This window comes from Aulonocara stuartgranti (assembly GCF_965226115.1).
Source record: "Aulonocara stuartgranti genome assembly, chromosome: 23".
Taxonomy (NCBI): Eukaryota; Metazoa; Chordata; class Actinopteri; order Cichliformes; family Cichlidae; genus Aulonocara; species Aulonocara stuartgranti.
In genome coordinates this window covers 25,060,426-25,079,403 of record NC_138958.1, presented here as the reverse complement: position 1 = coordinate 25,079,403, position 18,978 = coordinate 25,060,426, and the positions used below count along the sequence as shown (strand labels likewise).

Sequence of the window (18,978 nt, the reverse complement as noted above, 5' to 3'; positions counted from 1 at the left end):
ACCTCGGGCTGCCATCCTTCTTCCCCACCAGAACCACGGGTGACACCCATGGGCTATTGGACGGCTCGATCACCCCAGCCGCAGCCATCACACGGATCTACTCTTCCGCTACCTGCCGTTTTGAGAGGGGCAGCCGGTGTGGGCGCAGACGGATGGGCTGAGCAGAGCCGGTGTCGATGGTGTGCTGGACCAGACTCGTCTGCCTACAGTCTTTGTCACTGGCGGCAAAGATGTCCACATTCTCGTCCAGGAGGCACCTCAACCGCTGGCGCTGGTCAACGTTGAGGCCTACGCTGCTGCACTGCCAAAGGTCATCAACAGCCTCGATGGTCTCGGTCGAGGGAGGTTGAGGCTGAGGCAAGTGGAGATGACCCGGAGCCACCTGCATCCGAAATCTGCTGAGCGGCAGCTGCCTGACGCCTGTCTCGTCTGGTCCCCGCTCCCTGCTTTTGGCCCTGCTGGAGGGCAAAAGTCTCTGCGCCAAGAGTGATAGCCAGCTTTGCGGTGTCGACGCAGGCCCCCCAGTGGCTCAGCAGATCCAGGCCAATGATGCACTGGTCTTGAATGTCGGCGAGCCAGAAGTCGTGCACCAGCTCTAGATCCTTCACTAGGATCCGCAACGGTTTCTTCCCCCGCATAACGGTTTTCTCCCCCGTCACTGTCATCAGCTGGGTGTCTGTGGGCAACCAACGCTTCACCAGTGGCCCGGATGTTTCAGGGAGCACGCCAGGTCGTATCAGGGAAATGGTAGACCCCATGTCCACCAGGGCCTGGCATGGCAGGTCCTCAACACAGCAGCTCAGGTAGAGTCCCTTGAGGTGCCCAACTCGGCCCACCACTGTGCATCGTCCTTGGAGGGGGGCAGGAAGCTGGAGCGGTGGTCCCCTCGCTACACTGCTCCCTCCTCATTTCCCTGAGGCTGCGTAGTTCCGGTCTTCGGGGCTGGTGCTGGGCAGTCACGCGCCACGTGGCCAGGCTCATCGCACCGGTAGCAGCGGTCGACGAGGATGCCTCCGGGGCACCGAGGGTTGCAGCTGGGACATCTCGGCGACCTCCCCCTCCCCGTCGCAGTCTGCGGCTCTGATTTGGGGGTAATTTGGGGGGGGGGCACCTCCTGGTTAGGTCGCGAGGTGAGCACCGGCTCGGCCCTTTCAACCTCAAGGAGCGCCTCACGGAGGGTCTGAGGCATGGCCAGGCGGACATGTTGGCGTAGTCGCTCTGGGAAAAGTCCTCGCAGAAAAGCATACAGGCTTAGCTCCTCACGGGCTGCTGCTGGAAACTCCGGGTAGCCATGACGAGCATACAGCAACACGTCTGCTGCAAAGGTGCCCAGGCTCTCGCCTGGTCGACGGCTCCGGTTGGTTAGCTGCTCTCTGCTCTGATCAGTGGAGTGCCGCTGCCCGAATCGCCTCTCGAGTGCCGCGGTGAGGGCCTGGAGCTCATGCTGCTCTGCCGGGGCTAGGTCAAGGAGTACCTGCAGTGCATCTCCCTCTAATGCTAGCGCTAGGTGTGTAGCAGTCTCCTCTTCGCTCCAGCCACTATGTCTGGCGGCTAGTCGCACTTGTGAGAGGTAGGGCTCTAACGGGGTTAGCCCGTTGTATTTCGGTACCTTAACTGGCGTGGTAGGCATAACTGCTCGCGGTTGGGGGCTCGGCATGTGGCCCATGAAGCATTGCCCTAGCAATATATATATATATATATATATATATATATATATATATATATATATATATATATATATATTAGGGGTGCAACGATATTCGTATCGATATTGAACCGTTCGATACAGTGCTTTCGGTTCGGTACGCATATGTATCGAACAATACAACATTTGTAATTTATTTTATCAACTTTCCTTCTGACGATGCTGTCTGTGTTGAGCGCTCAGTGAATCTGCGTTCGACTGCTCCGCCTAGGCTGCACTGTCGAGCGCAGATCCACTGAGCGCTCAACACAGACAGCATAGTCAGAAGGAAGAGCGCAGGGCAAGCTAGCAAGACAGAAGTTAAGCTCTCCTTGTAACATGGACCTCCCCCACCCTCATTCAGATCTGGCGTTTGGAATTATTTTGGTTTTCATGTGACATGAAGGTAAGCGAGTCATGGACTAAAGTAAAACAGTATGTTGGATGTGCCGTGCAATGCTCAATTACATGGGTGGGAACTAGTGTGTTAGCGCAGTTAGCTCGTTAACGTGTTGGCCGTCTAGTCCCATGCACGGGGCGATCGGCGGTAGCTCGTTAACGGAGATTTGCCGTGTTGTGGCGTTAAGGTCATTTCAACGAGATTAACCTGAAAGCACTAGTGGGAACACAACAAATATGACTGCACATTTACGCCGACATCATCCTAGTGCAAAGACAAAAACAACAAGCATGCTACTAACTTTAGCCGAGTCATTTAGACAGCTGTTAGCACATGATTCTCCTTATGCTGCTGAGAATATAGCCCACAAGAAGCGGATAGTATAGCTTTTATTTTGGAAAGAGACATTTCTCTGTAATAAACTCTCTTTTCCAAAGATGAGTGATTCCTCAATCAGATACAGGGCTTGCAATATCGCTAGCCCGACGTCCTGGGGCTAGCGATTTTTTTCAGTCGGGCTACCAAAATCTACCTCTTCCCTGCCCGTCGGGCTATTGTAGGAAGGAAAAATATATGTCAATGCTTTTGCATTCTTTCAGAAATGTAGCTGGGTAATTATGTCATTGGCATCGGTGAGCCACTGTCAATATGTGACATATTGAAATCGCGTTTGAATTTGCGCTTGTTTTTTTGCTTTCACTTTGCAATCATGCGAACTGTGTATAGAGAGCGACAGCACTGATCTGTGAGTGATGATAATTTGTGCACCAATTCCTCTGACATCGTCTTATTAATCGTTAGCTTACTATGCAAACATGACAAGTGAAATCTCCCGCAGCAAGCTTAAACATGTGAGAGGTTGATCGCGCAGAGAATCGCTGAGCTTATGTGAGTGAGCGTGTAAAAGCATTTCAGTTTTGCTGAGCCAAATAAGACAGGTCAGGGTGAAGAAGTGACAGCCAAAGAAAAGCTTACCACAAAACGGAGAAGTTATGACAAATCAGACTATAAGGCAAAAAGAAAGTGCAGCTTTATGGTTTCATGGACAAAATAATTTCTGTGGCTGCAATATGATGAGCTAAATAACCAGGGCTGCACATAAGTGGTCCGCAGGTGCGCATTCGCTGTCAAAATAAAAAACACGCACAAGGGTTAGGGTTAAATTTAAAAACTGTACTTTTGAGTTAAAATATATATTTATAATTTTAATAAATGACAAATTAAAAAGGCATGAACATTTTTTTTGTATCGAAAAAATATTGAACCGTAACACCAAAGTATCGAACCGAACCGAACCGTGAATTTTGTGTATCGTTGCACCCCTAATACATATATATATATGTATATATATATATATATATATATATATATATATATATACATACAGTTGTGGTCAAAAGTTTACATACACTTGTAAAGAATATAATATAATGGCTCTACCGAGCGTCCCGTTATTTCTAAAAGTCAGATTTTTCTCTGATAGAGTGATTGGAACAAATACTTCTTTGTCACAAAAAACATTCATGAAGTTTGGTTCTTTAATGACTTTATTATGGGTTAACAGAAAAAGGTGATCACATTTTCTGGGTCAAAAATAATCATACGGCAACATGAATTAGCAATTTTGGTGACTTAGAAAGTTGTCAGTGAACTGAGCTTCCTAGCATGGCCTCTTAACTGCTTGTGAGCGATTATGAGTGACGACAGCTGGTGACTTCTCTTAGGCCAGTTAAATAGGGCTCATTGGATACAAACGCCCACAAACGCTACAATGGGAAAGTCAAAGGATGGATCTGAAAAAGCGAATTATTGACTTGAACAAGTCAGGAAAGTCACTTGGAGCCATTTCAAAGCAGCTGCATGTCCCAAGAGCAACAGTGCAAACATTTGTTTGTAAGTATAAAGTGCATGGCACTGTTTCGTCACTGCCAAGATCAGGAAGAAAATGCAAGCTATCACCTGCTGCTGAGAGAAAATTGGTCAGGAGGGTGAAGAGTCAACCAAGAATCACCAAAAAGCAGATCTGCCAAGAATTTGAAGCTGCTGGAACACAGGTGTCATTGTCCACAGTTAAACGTGTTTTGCATCTCCATGGACTGAGAGGCTGCCGTGCAAGAAGGAAGCCCTTGCTCCAAAAGCGGCACCTTAAGGCTCGACTGAAGTTTGCTGCTGATCACATGGACAAAGATAAGACCTTCTGGAGGAAAATTCTGTGGTCAGACGAAACAAAAATCGAGCTTTTTGGCCACAATGCCCAGCAATATGTTTGGAGGAGAAAAGGTGAGGCCTTTAACCCCAAGAACACCATGCCTACAATCAAGCATGGTGGTGGGAGTATTATGCTGTGGGGCTGTTTTGCTGCCAATGGAACTGGTGCTTTACAGAGAGTAAATGGGATAATGAAGAAGGAGGATTACCTTCACATTCTTCAACATAACCTAAAGTCATCAGCACACAGGTTGGGTCTTGGGCGCAGTTGGGTGTTCCAACAGGACAATGACCCCAAACACACATCAAAAGTGGTAAAGGAATGGCTAAATCAGGCTAGAATAAAGGTTTTAGAATGGCCTTCCCAAAGTCCTGACTTAAACCCCATTGAAAACATGTGGACAATGCTGAAGAAACAAGTCCATGTCAGAAAGCCATCAAATTTAACTGAACTGCAACAATTCTGTCAAGAGGAGTGGTCAAAGATTCAACCAGAAGCTTGCCAGAAGCTTGTGGATGGCTACCAAACGCGCCTAATTGAAGTGAAAATGGCTAAGGGACATGTAACCAAATATTAGCACTGCTGTATGTATATTTCTGACCCAGCAGATGTGATCACTTTTTTCTGTTAACCCATAATAAAGTCATTAAAGAACCAAACTTCATGAATGTTTTTTGTGACAAAGAAGTATTTGTTCCAATCACTCTATTAGAGAAAAATCAGAGTTTTAGAAATAACGGGACACTCGGTAGAGCCATTATATTATATGCTTTACAAGTGTATGTAAACTTTTGACCACAACTGTATATATTCTGAATTAATTTATTTTCTAATCCCTTTGAGTTGGAAGAAAACAAGAAAACACATTTTTCTATCACTGTGGGCGGGACCCCTCAAAATTTCTACATAAAGATTAGACAGATTTTTTTCTTCCATATTTAAAAAATGCTAGAATCTATCATGAAATGATTATCAACTTTAGTGTGTCAGCCTACAAAGCGGTAATATACAGTGCTACTGTACACTACACAAAAAACTTTCTGTGTTGTGTACGTTTTCCCGGAGTCTTCCAAGTGCTGTATTTCCCGGAAGCAAACAAAGGAAGAACCGGGGCTCCAGCGGTGCTACCTCACCTCTCCATCTCTGCACACACACACACACACACACACACACACACACACACACACACACACACACACACACACACACACACACAGAGAGAGAGAGCAAGAGAGAGAGAGAGAGAGAGACTCACCGCTGCTGCTGCTGCTGCAAATACACAGACAGGAGATCCTGACTAAACAGCTGGACTCTTTAAGCAGCTGCTTTTTCTCAGCTAGATTCTGAGCGGAGACGTCTGTTTGTTTGCAGAGGATGAGGCGGTGATTTACTCCTGGATGTTTCTCCGGTCCGTTTAAAATCCAGCAGGACAGAGTGAAGCTGTCAGGTAAGTTACCAACTCCAAATTTAGTTTAAAATAGTTAAGCCAAATGAGACCAAAATAGAAAAAAATAATTTCTGCCTGTATTGATCAGTATAAGATTACTTTATCATGAATAGGAATAATAATGTATGCAAAAGTGTTTCTATGGTATTCCTAAGGGGAGCTGGGCATTTATTGTTGTAATTGTTAATTAATATATCAGTTAATCAGATACTTTTTACATTAACATTAACATTAACAAATTAATTAAGTTTGCCATTTAGAATCTACTTTATCGTGTAAAATATCAAATAAAGAACAAAAATAGAAGGTAGATGCTTTAAAGGAAATTTAAACTCAATTAGCTGAAATTTATGAGAGTTTATCTCCAAATTATGCCCCCATTTAATAACATCTACACCTGTAATATCCTTTTTTATTTCCTGCATCCTTATCTCTGCTACACCCACGTTAATATCCCTGTAATTTCCAAAAGGGCACCGCAGTTTCTGAAACATTAGCTTATCGTATGAACATCATTCAGAAGCCATTACACAGCAGCTTGTTTGAGACTCACAGTCTTGATCAAAAAGCTGCTTATCACTCAGTCTGCACCTTGTCATCGGCCTGAATACAGTGCATCCTGTAGAGGGTTTTAATTTGCATCCCGACCTTCGATGCTCTCACATACATCACTGCTAACCTTATAGACTACAGGCAACTTCTTATTTAATCACAAATCACTGTTTTTCAAAGTTCATCTGATGCATATTGATGAGCCCACACCTTGTTTAATGACTTGTCGTTTTCTCGCGGGGACAGATTTTGAGTTGAGGGACCCATGCTATAGAAAACCTTGTATTATTATGATAATCTTGAACTTTACCAACTTCCCCCTCCAAGGAGGAAGGAGTCGGAGAAGAGGGGGAGGATTTTATTTATTTATTTACTTTTCCTGGAAAGAGGCTGTGAGATGAAGGGGCCGCGATATCTTTTTCACCCTTTGTTTCACTGTCATCTTTTTTTTCCTCACAGGTTTCTTGCAGCCGGGCGGAGAAGAGGTGTCCCTCCCACCATGGACTACATTTCCCACCGTGTACTGTCTCTGGGTTACATCATCCATACCTCACTGTGAAATTTCATTTAGCAAGTATGCAAACTTTCAAACGTTTGCCTTCTTTTGAGATGGATCAGTTAACTGTCAGAATAAACGATGTTCAAGCGAATGTTGAGAATGAAACTGTAGCCACATCCTTTGCTTGAATGTATTTCATGCCTCTAAAGCAACACACCCTCATACCAGCAGCACTGATTTCAGTCCTAACGCTGGCTAATGGGGGCCTCTCAAAGGTGCAGGTCATCCATAAACCCTTCTTCTTTTAGTTCTCTTTTCTTTGTGGGAACACTTCTCTTCTCTTTGATGATGACCGCCTATGCCTGCCCTAAGCTCTGCCACTGCACAGAGAGGAACGGCATGGTGGTGCAGTGCACTTCGCGCAACCTGGAAAGCATCCCGCCGAACTTACCCAAGGACACTGTGGTTCTCCTGCTCTCGTCGAACCAGATCCGACACGTCCCAAAAGGAGCCTTCGCTGACCTTCACCGCCTCAGGGAGCTGGATCTATCTCACAACGTCTTGGAGAGCGTGGAGGTCGATGCCTTTCAGGGGGTTTCCGAAGCCCTGCGGACCTTGGATCTTTCAAACAACCATCTGAGCGGCCTCCCCAGGGACACCTTCACCAAGCTGCGCGCCCGAATCCGCCTCTCCCAGAACCCCTGGCACTGCGAGTGCTCACTGCAGGAGACACTGAGGGAGCTGAGGCTCGACCCTGAGACGGTGAACGAGGTCAGCTGTTTCACGTCAGAGCAGGAGGAGTACGTGGGACAGCCGGTGATCCAGGTCCTGGACTCGGGGATCAACTTTTGCAACTTCCACCACAAGACGACTGACGTAGCCATGTTTGTGGCCATGTTCTGCTGGTTCTCCATGGTGACAGCTTACATCATTTACTACATCAAACACAATCAGGAGGACGCCAGAAGGCACATGGAGTACCTCAAATCACTGCCCAGCACTTCTCACATGAGCAAGGACTACGACACAGTGAGCAGCGTGTTTTAGGATGAATATGGATCAAAGTGCAGCGATGAATACAAATGACAGAGAGGCGATGAATATGTTTACAGCGAGCAATACTGAGAAGTGACAGGCGTGAAGGCACAAAGATTTAAGGAGGAGGTTTTAAAATGTTGCTGTCATCATCAAGTGCAGGCTTTAAACAAAAAGAAAGACACAGCTCAGACTTAGATATTTTACTTCTTTAATAACAAAAGATGTCAGATCCTTATTTCTCACTCCAGTGTATTTAACACACCTCAAAAGTTTGCATATCACACCAAGTTATAGAAGTTCAGCTACCAGCTGAGGAGAACCTGAGAGCCACTTGAGTGTGAAACAGAAATGAGCTCCTCGACAAATAATTCCCATGGCTTCACAGAAAAATATCCAAGTTTGATTTTGTTTAATGCATTTAAAAAAAAAGAAGAAGCAGGGGGACCTTTAGGGGCAACAGCAGAGAAATTAGCTGTAGTAGCTGTTAATCTCTGTTAAAACTGATATATGTTTCCCTCCTAATGTTAAGATGATGTATGCTTAATGATGCAATGCATAAAGGATATAGGTGTTGTAGAGAGGATTTGATGGCTGTAGGAACCCCTGTGACACCCCTGCACTGTCAATTTAAGGTGGCTTGGCAGCCCAGAATTACATTTCACACTTGAGCCCTCGTTTTGCTTCAAATGTTGATGAGTTTGTAACTTTTGGAAGAAGAAATATGATAAATTCCTGCCACAAAAACAAAGTTCAGTTTGAGAACTGAACTGATCGTCTCTTTCTCTATTTTTGCTTAACTAAACTGCACACACGAAATGTTTCATCAAATTTCAGATTCTGGAAAGTCTAGTCGGCCACAACTAATTTGGCTCAAGGATTCTTCCGGCTAAAAGGGAGATTTTCCTCCCCGCTATCGCCAAGTGCTTGCTCACATGGGTCACTGGATTGTTGTGGCTTTCTCTGTATTATTATAGGTTCTTAACCTTACAATATAAAGCGCCTTGAGGCGAGCGTTGTCATAATTTGGTGCTATATAATAGGGACATTGGCTTTGTATGACATCTTTCAGAGTAACAAGTAGAAAAAACAGTCCAAAATTGAGTATTTAGAGCAGTCTGAAGTCTGAGCATTTTGTACATAAGGATTCCTTAATTGTGTTCTGAGTGATTTACTTGAAATTTTAACCATGTTTATTATGAGCATTTACAAGTGTAACAGTGTATATTGCTGGATATAAGTGAAAGAATAACAGGTCCCCTTTAAACAAACTCGATATCGACATGATTTAATCTGTTGTCAACATGTAGGCTCATTGAATCTGCACTTCCCCTGCACGGTGGGTGCATGATTGTTGTTTTTTAATTTCCTCAGTCTCTTCCTGCTGCGCCTGACATCTGAAAGCAGCTTAACCAAAGTGGACCCCACCCACAGGTTTTTACACTTCCAACTACTTGACTGTGGAATTCACACCAATTAGGAGCGGCTTGACTTGTAGCACTCGCAGAAAAAGAAGTGGTGACAAATAAGGCAATAACCTGAAAACATGTGTTTTTGTTTGTTTTCATCTATTAATTTGGATTGCATCACACAAATTTCATGCCTGTTGACACACACACTGGTTTTTACTGGAATAATTATTTTATTTAGACTTAACATAAAACCATATTTTTCAATATATGACCTTTTTTGTGTACAAGTTGATGCTCATTAAAAATAGTTGGACAGAAATCAACCAGAAAATATGGACATAGCTGTGATCTCACCCGTTATGTGTGTATTGTTCTATTCATTTATTCATTTATTTTAAGTAACGAGTAATAATCAAAGGGTAGATCGTAACTGAGAGACACTGTGCACTGACAGGGTAGCAATTTGTAGGTAGTCACACCTGAAAGTATTCCCTACTCAGTTTCAAGGGAGTTGTTGAAAGCTCTCCGCCAATCTGCTCAAACAGTCTGCAGGCATAACACATTCCTCACAGTGAGATCCTGTTATCTGTTCGTACAGATTTTACGATGAAAAATACCCCTGGCTCCAAATATGGAAGTCATATATCTTCAGCTGCATAGATCTAGATGGAGCTGAATATTAATACGTCTTAAAACCCAGAAATAGTTTCATCCTACTAACGGCTCAAGTTCATAAATCTAACGAGCCATTGTGGAGGGTGCTTCAGTATCCACAGTGTAGTGATCCATTTATCCGCTACATAGTCGTTTATGCGATTCATGTGGTTTCTATCAAACTGCAAAAGTCTTGAGCCACCCTCTTAATACATCTTCATATTTTGGAAGGAAAATGGAAAATGGGTGTAACAGTTTATTGGCCAGCAAAAACAGAGTATCAACTATCCTAATGAGCCTGAAAGTCAAAATTTGGTGTGACCACTTTTATTCTTTAGCACAGTCTGATCTGTCTTAGGCAGCTTTCTTATAATTTCTTTAAGGAATTGTAGCGGGGCGTGGTCGGTGGTGCCAGGGCAGGGAAGGCAGATGCACTTGCGGAGCATCTGCAATCACGCCTCTCTGGGTTAAAACACTGAACGGGGTCCTATCATGTCGTTGTTGTGGTTGGTGATGTGTGCGGTTGGCAGTGGGAGAGCTGTGGCTGTTCGTGTGTTTATAAGCAACTGTGTTCATAAAGAGATGCTTAAAAGCATAAATATGTCATCGGGTCTGCCGTGGTTCATTACAGTAGTCTTCAGAAATAGTTCTCCAGGCTTCTTGAAGGACATTTAAAGCTCTTCTTGGATGTTTCTGCCTTTTGTTCTGTTCTCTGTCAACATGATCCTACATTGCTTCAATAATGTTGAGGTCCGGGCCCTGGGGAGGCCAATCCATGACTGATAGTGCTCCACTGTGTGTTTTTCTATCCAGTTATGACTTCTCTGTACATACTGACGATGATTTAGATTCATCAGTCCATCAGCCCCGTTATCACTGATTTTCACTCTAGTTCTTGTGTAATTTTCATACATCAGGCTTTTCTCCCTGTTTCCTTTCCTTAAGAAGAGTTTCTTGCCAGCCACCTTTCCACTGAAACCATTTTTCAGTGTTAAGGTGAAATCTTTTTTGATGCTTAAATGATTCATACGTCAGTGTTAATTGCCTTAACAAACATTAACAGTCCTTTGAAGATGATCAGGCACAAGGACTGGACTGAAAGTGAGTGAAAAAACAGCCAATGTCCAAAGAAATAGTTTCAAAGACCTTCAGAAATTCTGGAGAACTATTGCTCAAGAAGAAAATCTGGCTGCTTGGAAGCGAAATAGAAAGAAACGAGGGTGGCTCAAGACTTTTGTACCATATCCAGCCCCTAGAAAAGTGCATTTAACTTTCTTTTTTTTTGCTTAATATCTATCGCTGACCTTGTAGTCTCTAAACCTCGACCTATCCCTTCTGTCACACAGTCAGGACTTTAATTACGATCCACATTACTTTGCTTTACAAGTCCCGAGGGCTGCAGTGTACATCATATTGAAGCGAATATTATTAATTATCTGGATACAGCTGAGGTCAGTGTGTCTCGCTAACTTTAAGAGTGGCACTTCATTAGAGCTGTGTAAGCGCTTTAGTCAAATGGAGAGAAATGCTCAGTACCGCAGCAGAAAACAGCTTTTGTCGACATCTGAGAGGCGCACTGTGTCGATTAATAGCTTTCTTTGTTTGTTAAATACTAAAAACATCACCTCAGACAGGAGAAAGTCAATAAAATTATCTGTTTGTCTTCTCTCTGCTGTTTCTTCTTTGCCAGCACTCATGAATTTTTAGACCTTTTCTCCCTTTGCTTTGCTGTTTAAGTCTGTTATCAGTAGAATCTAAACAAGCCTCCAGTGAACTGAAATATGTAGATTTTTCTCCACAAAATAAGAAAATAAGACTAAATAAAAAGTCCCCTTATAATGAAGTCTTCATCAGTTGACTGTCACACTTCCATTTCTTTGACACTATGTCTTACAAAGTAATTTTAGCTGTTTTTAAGCAATTTTGGAAGGAAAAATTTAGGGATTAAAGAGTGCCTTTTGTGCCGTTGCAGAAGTTCGTATAAAATTTAAGGAGGCAAACTTACATTTTAAGTTTAAACTGCCCCTGCAAAGTGATTTTTACTCCTTTTTTTTTCCCAATGATTTTTAGGTGTGTGGGGATTTTTGAGGGGAAATGGAAAATGACAGCTTTGAATCTATTTTCCTTCTGGTTCATTTAGACAGTTCGCATCAAAACAACCAAAAAAATCAAAGACACTCATTGTACTTTCAAATGTTAACAACCTGAAAATCAAAGTGCAATACTCTTTTGTTATTCTCACAAGCATCAAACACTCCCTGCACATACAGTCCTGTGAAATAAGTTTTTATGAGTTTTTATGCAACTTTATAAGTGGAGGAATTTTGTCTCATTCTTCAGTTCACTGAGGTTTGTGGGCTTTCATTTATGTACAGCTCTGATTCATTGCTTTTCACTCATTTGCTGCTGTGCTTGGGGTCAGTTTCAGACAAGCTTTAGCTGTGAAACAGATATCCACACATTTGACTATGGACAACTTTGGTATACAGAGGAGTTCATGGTCAAATCCATCACTGCCAGGTGTCCAGGGCCTCTTTCTCCAAAACAAGCTCAAAGACCCCTCCACCAGAGTGCTGACAGCTGATATGAGGTGTTTGGTTTTGTGCATTATACCAAACATCTCCACTTTGGTCTCATCTGTCCATAAGACATTGTTCCAGTCTTGTGGTTTCTTCAGATGCGCTTTTTAGAGAGAAGAGGCTTTCCCTGGCCTTTAGAGTCTTAGATGGAGCTCTTGGTTTTATGTAGTTACATTTTTAATGATAAAACCTGCCTACATGAAACACAATTAATATTTATACATATACTTACTAACCTTCAGAGTAAAATGGGAAGTAACCAAAGACAAATAACTTATACAGAATGTGAAAACTTGACAAGGAAAACATGATAAGAAATGATGCAGAAGAAACTCAAAGCACTGCAAAACTAAAGGGCAATGCAAACAGAAACCGTGTTTTTGTGAGACAAGGTGAAACGTCTCACTGATGCTGAGAGATGAAATGGAGTTTGAATGTACCTGCTGTACTTACAAACCTAACACACACATGCTGTGGTGAATGGTCAGGTGGAAGGAGTGGACTGAAAATTTGTGAAAAAGCAGTCAATGTAAAAAAAAAAAAAAAACAGGTGTGTGTGTGTGTGTGTGTGTGTGTGTGTGTGTGTGTGTGTGTGTGTGTGTGTGTGTGTGTGAGAGTGAGATATATATATATATATATATATATTACAATGAAATATGTTGGAAGGTGGAAGATTAAAAAGAATTTAATTCTTCCTTGGAGAGCACTTTAGGTTGTGCTACCAGCCGGACTCATTGAAAGTCATAACACCAGCAACAAAGTTGTTCTTAGTTGACATATTCAGCAAGTTCTTCTGAAACTCAAAGCAGCTCCCTGGTGATTTCACTGTATCACAAAACTTTGACTGGACACAAGTGCAACGATGCTTCACACCAAAAGGCAAGGCAAGGCAAGGCAAGGCAAGTTTATTTGTATAGCACAATTCAACAACAAGGTGATTCAAAGTGCTTTACAGAGACATTAGAAACAAGAACAAATAAAAAGCATGATTTAAAATTGATTAAAACAAGCAAATAAACTAACTAACTAATTAACAAACAAACAAACAACAGTATATAAAATCAAAACAGATAAAATCAGAACAGTAGATAAAATCAGTAGTTAAATGTAAGTTTTGAAATTTAAGCTTAAAGTGTGGATTTGGTGCTTTATTCAAATGCAGCTGAGAACAGGTGAGTCTTCAACCTGGATTTAAATAAACTGAGTGTTTCAGCTGATCTGAGGCTTTCTGGGAGTTTGTTCCAGATATAAGGAGCATAAAAGCTGAATGCAGCTTCTCCGTGTCTGGTTCTGACTCTGGGAACTGATAAAAGACCGGATCCAGATGACCTGAGGGATCTGGATGGTTCATACTGGGTCAGGAGGTCATTGATGTATTTTGGTCCTAAACCATTCAGAGCTTTATAGGCCAGCATCAGAACTTTAAAGTCTATCCTCTGACGGACAGGCAGCCAGTGTAAAGACCTCAGAGCTGGACTGATGTGGTCCACTTTTTTGGTCTTAGTGAGGACTCGAGCAGCAGAGTTCTGAATGAGCTGTAGTTGTCTGACAGATTTTTTAGGTAGACCTGTAAAGATGCTGTTACAGTAATCAAGCCTACTAAAGATGAATGCATGGACTAGTTTTTCCAGGTCCTGTTGAGACATCAGATCTTTTATCCTTGATATATTCTTGAGGTGATAGTAAGCTGACTTTGTTATTGTCTTAATGTGTTTTTCTAAGTTTAGGTCTGCATCCATCACTACACCCAAATTTCTCGCCTGGTTTGTGGTTTTTAGATGTATAGATTGAAGTTCTCTGGTGACCTGTAATCGTTTTTCTTTGGCGCCAAAGACTATTACCTCAGTTTTGTTTTTGTTTAGCTGGAGAAAATTGTGGCACAACCAGTCATTGATTTCCTCAATGCATTTACCAAGAGCCTGTACAGGGCCTCGGTCTCCTGGTGACATTGTGATATATATTTGTGTGTCATCTGCATAGCTGTGATAGTTTATTTTGTTGTTGTTTATAATCTGTGCCAGTGGGAGCATGTAGATGTTAAACAGAAGGGGTCCCAAGATGGAACCTTGGGGAACTCCACATGTGATACTTGTCTGCTCAGATGTGAAGTTACCTATTGATACAAAGTATTTCCTGTTTTCTACGTATGTTTTGAACCAGTTTAGTACAGTTCCTGAAAGACCTGTCCAGTTCTCCAGTCGTTTGAGTAATATGTTGTGGTCAACTGTATCAAATGCTGCACTGAGATCCAGTAAAACTAGGACTGACATTTTTCCACTGTCTGTATTCAGACATATGTCATTAAACACTTTGGTCAGAGCGGTTTCAGTGCTGTGGTTCTGTCTAAAACCTGACTGGAAGGCATCGTAGCAATTATTCTGTTTTAAGAAGTAACTGAGCTGTTGAGAAACTGCTTTTTCAATGATCTTACTTAAAAACGGGAGATTTGAGATCGGCCTGTAGTTGTTCATTTGTGTCTTGTCAAGATTGTCCTTTTTCAGTATAGGTTTGATTACAGCAGTTTTTAGTGATTCTGGAAACACACCTGATAATAAAGAAAAGTTGACGATCTGTAACAGGTCTGACTCTAAAGTCTTTGAGACCTTTTTGAAAAAACTTGTTGGCAGGACATCTAAACAGCAGGAGGAGGAGTTCAGTTGACCTAAGATGTCCTCCAGGTCTTTGCTGTTAATAGGTTGAAACTGTTTCATGGTGTTTAAACGGTTTTTTGGTGGACACAGTACATATCCTGGATCTGCTGTTGATGTACCAATTGCTTGTCTAATTTTTTGGATTTTTTCAGTGAAGAATTTGGCAAAGTCATTGCAGGCCATGGTCGAATGAAGTTCAGCTGCCACTGACACAGGGGGGTTTGTTAGCCTGTCAACTGTAGAAAATAAGACCCGAGCATTATGGCTGTTTTTAGTGATGATGTCAGAGAAGTAGGACCTCCTTGCATTCCTCAGTTGTAAATTATAATTGTGAAGTTTCTCTTTATAGATGTCATAGTGAACCTGGAGGTTTGTTTTTCTCCATCTGCGCTCAGCTTTCCTACACTCTCTTTTTTCATTTTTCACCAGTGTGGAGTTTCTCCATGGAGACTTTTTCCTTCCAGAGATAACCTTCACCTTAATGGGAGCAATAGTGTCCATTACATTTAACATGTTAGCATTGACGAGCTCATTGACTGACCCTCTGGACAGGTCAGGTGTTAATGGGAAGACCTGGTTAAAGATCTCACTACTGTGTTCAGTTATACACCGTTTTGTGATCACTGTTGTTGATATATTTGTGTGGGCTGAGATTTTACTTTCAAAGAAAACACAGTAATGATCAGACAGGCCCACATCAGACACAGTAACCTTTGAAATGCTCAGGCCTTTGGAGATCAGTAGGTCAAGAGTGTGTCCTCTATTATGTGTGGCCTCTGTTACATGCTGAGTCAGCCCAAAGTTGCCCAGAGTGTTACTCAGGTCTTTAGTCCCTTTGTCCTGAGGGTTGTCCACATGAATGTTAAAATCCCCAGCAATAATTACACAGTCAAAATCAACACAGATCACAGACAGCAGTTCACTGAGGTCATTAAAAAAGTCTGTGCAGTATTTGGGAGGCCTGTAAACATTAAGAAACACAACTTTGGATGGGGCCTTCAGCTGTAAAGCCACATATTCAAAAGACTGAAAACTTCCAGGAGATAGCTGCTTACATTGAAATGATTCATTAAATAAGACAGCAACCCCTCCTCCTCTCCTGCTCGCCCTGACCTCACTGATAAAACTGTAGTTAGGAGGGGTCGTCTCGATGAGAACAGCTCCACTGTTACTTTGGTCCAACCAAGTTTCAGTTAAAAACATAAAATCAAGGCTATGCTCAGTGATTAAATCATTAATTAAAAATGTTTTCCCAGCTAGAGATCTAATGTTTAATAAAGCCAACTTAAGTGTTTTAGAGGTATTACTTGTCCCCTCGTGTTTGGGAGCAGTCTGTGGCACACAAGGTATGTTTACTATGTTTAAAGATCTTTTAGAGTGCAGCTCTCTGTGTTTTGACCAGGCCACATGTCTCCTGTCACCTAAAAGTACAGAAATTTTAAAACCTTCTAGTAAAAAAGCACAACATCATATTGTTCATTCACGACAAGTAAAATAAACATTGAGTATCGTTCAAACACGTTTTGATAGGCAGCCCAAGGGCGCCCCAGTACAAACCCCTGCAGATAAACCTTGAACAGTGATCCGTGAAAGTGCAGCGTCACGCATCAGCTCTGACCGATAAAGGTGAAGCCTGCAAACGAGTATCTGTTTGTGTGTGCATCTGTGTGTAAATGAGCACTTCAAAAAGTCAGTGTGACCGAGAGGCGTTTAGATTTTGATGGATTGACAGTCGAACTTGATCAAGAAAACATTTTTTCAAACTACTGTAAAGGACAACAGAGAAACTCTCACTTTCATCTGTGTAAAAAACATGTTTAAATATATGGAGAGTTGCACAGTATCTCCTTAATGGCAGTGTGAAAGAGGGACAGACACTCAGAAACCACTGTGATAGTAGCACAGGCTCCCATAACACAACTGCAGCCAGATGGCAACAGAACAACCTGAGGGCTGATGAAGTGAGGAAACTGAATTATCCAGGTAATTTTGTGACATCCGAAGTACCTCCATGGATAAGTTTAACCCATACCATCTCGGGGTTTTTTCAACAAGACTTGCCTTATATGGATAATTGACCAGCTAATTTTGGTGAGCTCATAAACTGTATAAATGTAATGCACAGGTATAAATTAGTGATAAAATTAATAACCACATAATCTAACTCATGTCCAGTTTTGACTTGAAGTAGTGGATAAGGTCGAGCATACTCTTCTGATTCTGTCTTCCTCCCCTCACGCCCAACCAGTTGCAGGAAATGGGCGCCCCTCCCCGAGCCTGGTTCTGCTGGAGGTTTCTTCCTTTAAAAAAGGGAGTTTTTCCTCCCCACTGTCGCCAAGTGCTTGCCGAAAGGGGGTCTTTAACATACAATATAAAGGGCCTTGAGGTGAGTGGTGTTGTGATTTAGTGCTACATAAATAAAATTGAATTGAAATTGATTTGATTGGCTCAAGCTGCCTGTGCATGTGCCAATCATGGCCACAGCCATAACTCCACAGTCATATCTCAATTTTCATCAAGTTTTAAAGCTGTTCATTTCTGCTGTAAAGTTGGACAGTAGCCTCAAATGACCAGTAGAGGAACTGAAGTTTGTGTTGCTTTCATTTTTAAGATTCTTTAAAGTGAAATTAAAGCCAGACAGGTTGAATGTGAGAATAATAAAGAAGGCTGACTTTTTAAATAAAAGGAATAGCCAATCGAACAAGTGAAACCAAAATCCAAAAATGTCAATACAAAAACCGGGACCAAGACAGCATGTTTTAATGGGACAAGGTGAAGCATGTCACTAATGCTGAGAGATGATATGCCACTAAAAAAGGTTGTAGTGGGAGGTCCACAACTGTGTCATCATACACTGACTGGGATGACACAGGAGATGAACACACACAAAGACTCGAACACAGGCTGAGATAATTCCTTCAGGAATTTCTTCAAGCTGTTTAAGATTGTTATTAGATTGACTGATCAGATTTCTTATACTTTCATTCAGTATATAAATCAGACAAGAAAAGACTGTAGTGTTTTACACAGAGCACAAAGATTGTATTATACTGTATAAGTAAATAAAATAAATAAAAACGATATATACAAATATCTGTATGTGCATTTTGAATGTAACAGTCTGGAGGCAGTTATATAAAAGTCAGCGGCAAGCTTACAAGGTAAGAAGTGAAAGTGAAAGGAACGCTATGCTGTGAGGTTTGGAAATGGTGGCGCTGACAAAAAAAAAAAAAAACAGGAGCTGGATTTGATTTTTTGAGTGGACAAGATTAGAAATAAGTACATGAGCACTGAGCAGGTTGGAGACAAAGTTAGAGAGGCAAGGCTGAGATGATTTGGAGATTCACAGAGGGAGAGTGGATATATTGGATGCGGCGAAGAAGAAGAAGAAGAAGAAGAAGAAGAAGAAGAAGAAGAAGGAGAGTGGATATATTGGATGCGGCGAAGAAGAAGAAGAAGAAGAAGAAGAAGAAGAAGAAGAAGAAGAAGAAGAAGGAGAGTGGATATATTGGATGCGGCGAAGAAGAAGAGTGGATATATTGGATGCGGCGAAGAAGAAGAGTGGATATATTGGATGCGGCGAAGAAGAAGAAGGAGAGTGGATATATTGGATGCGGCGAAGAAGAAGAGTGGATATATTGGATGCGGCGAAGAAGAAGAGTGGATATATTGGATGCGGCGAAGAAGAAGAGTGGATATATTGGATGCGGCGAAGAAGAAGAGTGGATATATTGGATGCGGCGAAGAAGGAGAGTGGATATATTGGATGCGGCGAAGAAGGAGAGTGGATATATTGGATGCGGCGAAGAAGAAGAAGAGTGGATATATTGGATGCGGCGAAGAAGAAGAAGAGTGG

At 42.1% G+C, this 18,978-nt stretch overlaps 1 protein-coding gene across 3 annotated transcripts; it reads left to right on the top strand.

Moving 5' to 3' along the window:
- The first annotated feature begins 1,012 nt into the window (after nt 1–1,012).
- LOC309700013 (leucine-rich repeat-containing protein 3-like) lies at nt 1,013–11,498 on the top strand. Of its 3 annotated transcripts, none has more exons than XM_082523347.1 (3): nt 1,013–1,570; nt 5,665–5,740; nt 6,752–11,498. In XM_082523347.1, exon 3 carries the CDS (start codon nt 7,050–7,052, stop codon nt 7,836–7,838), a length of 789 nt encoding a protein of 262 aa, XP_082379473.1. In that variant the 5' UTR covers nt 1,013–1,570; nt 5,665–5,740; nt 6,752–7,049; the 3' UTR covers nt 7,839–11,498. The 3 variants fall into 3 exon arrangements, with proteins under 3 accessions (XP_082379473.1, XP_082379475.1, XP_082379474.1); XM_082523349.1 differs by having other exon boundaries at nt 1,470–1,507; XM_082523348.1 differs by lacking the exon at nt 1,013–1,570 and adding an exon at nt 1,827–2,090.
- Nucleotides 11,499–18,978: the final 7,480 nt, after the last annotated feature.

Coding starts and splice junctions, on each gene's coding strand:
- LOC309700013 (XM_082523347.1), top strand. CDS start 7,050: ATGGGGGCCTCTCAAAGGTGCAGGTCATCCATAAACCCTTCTTCTTTT.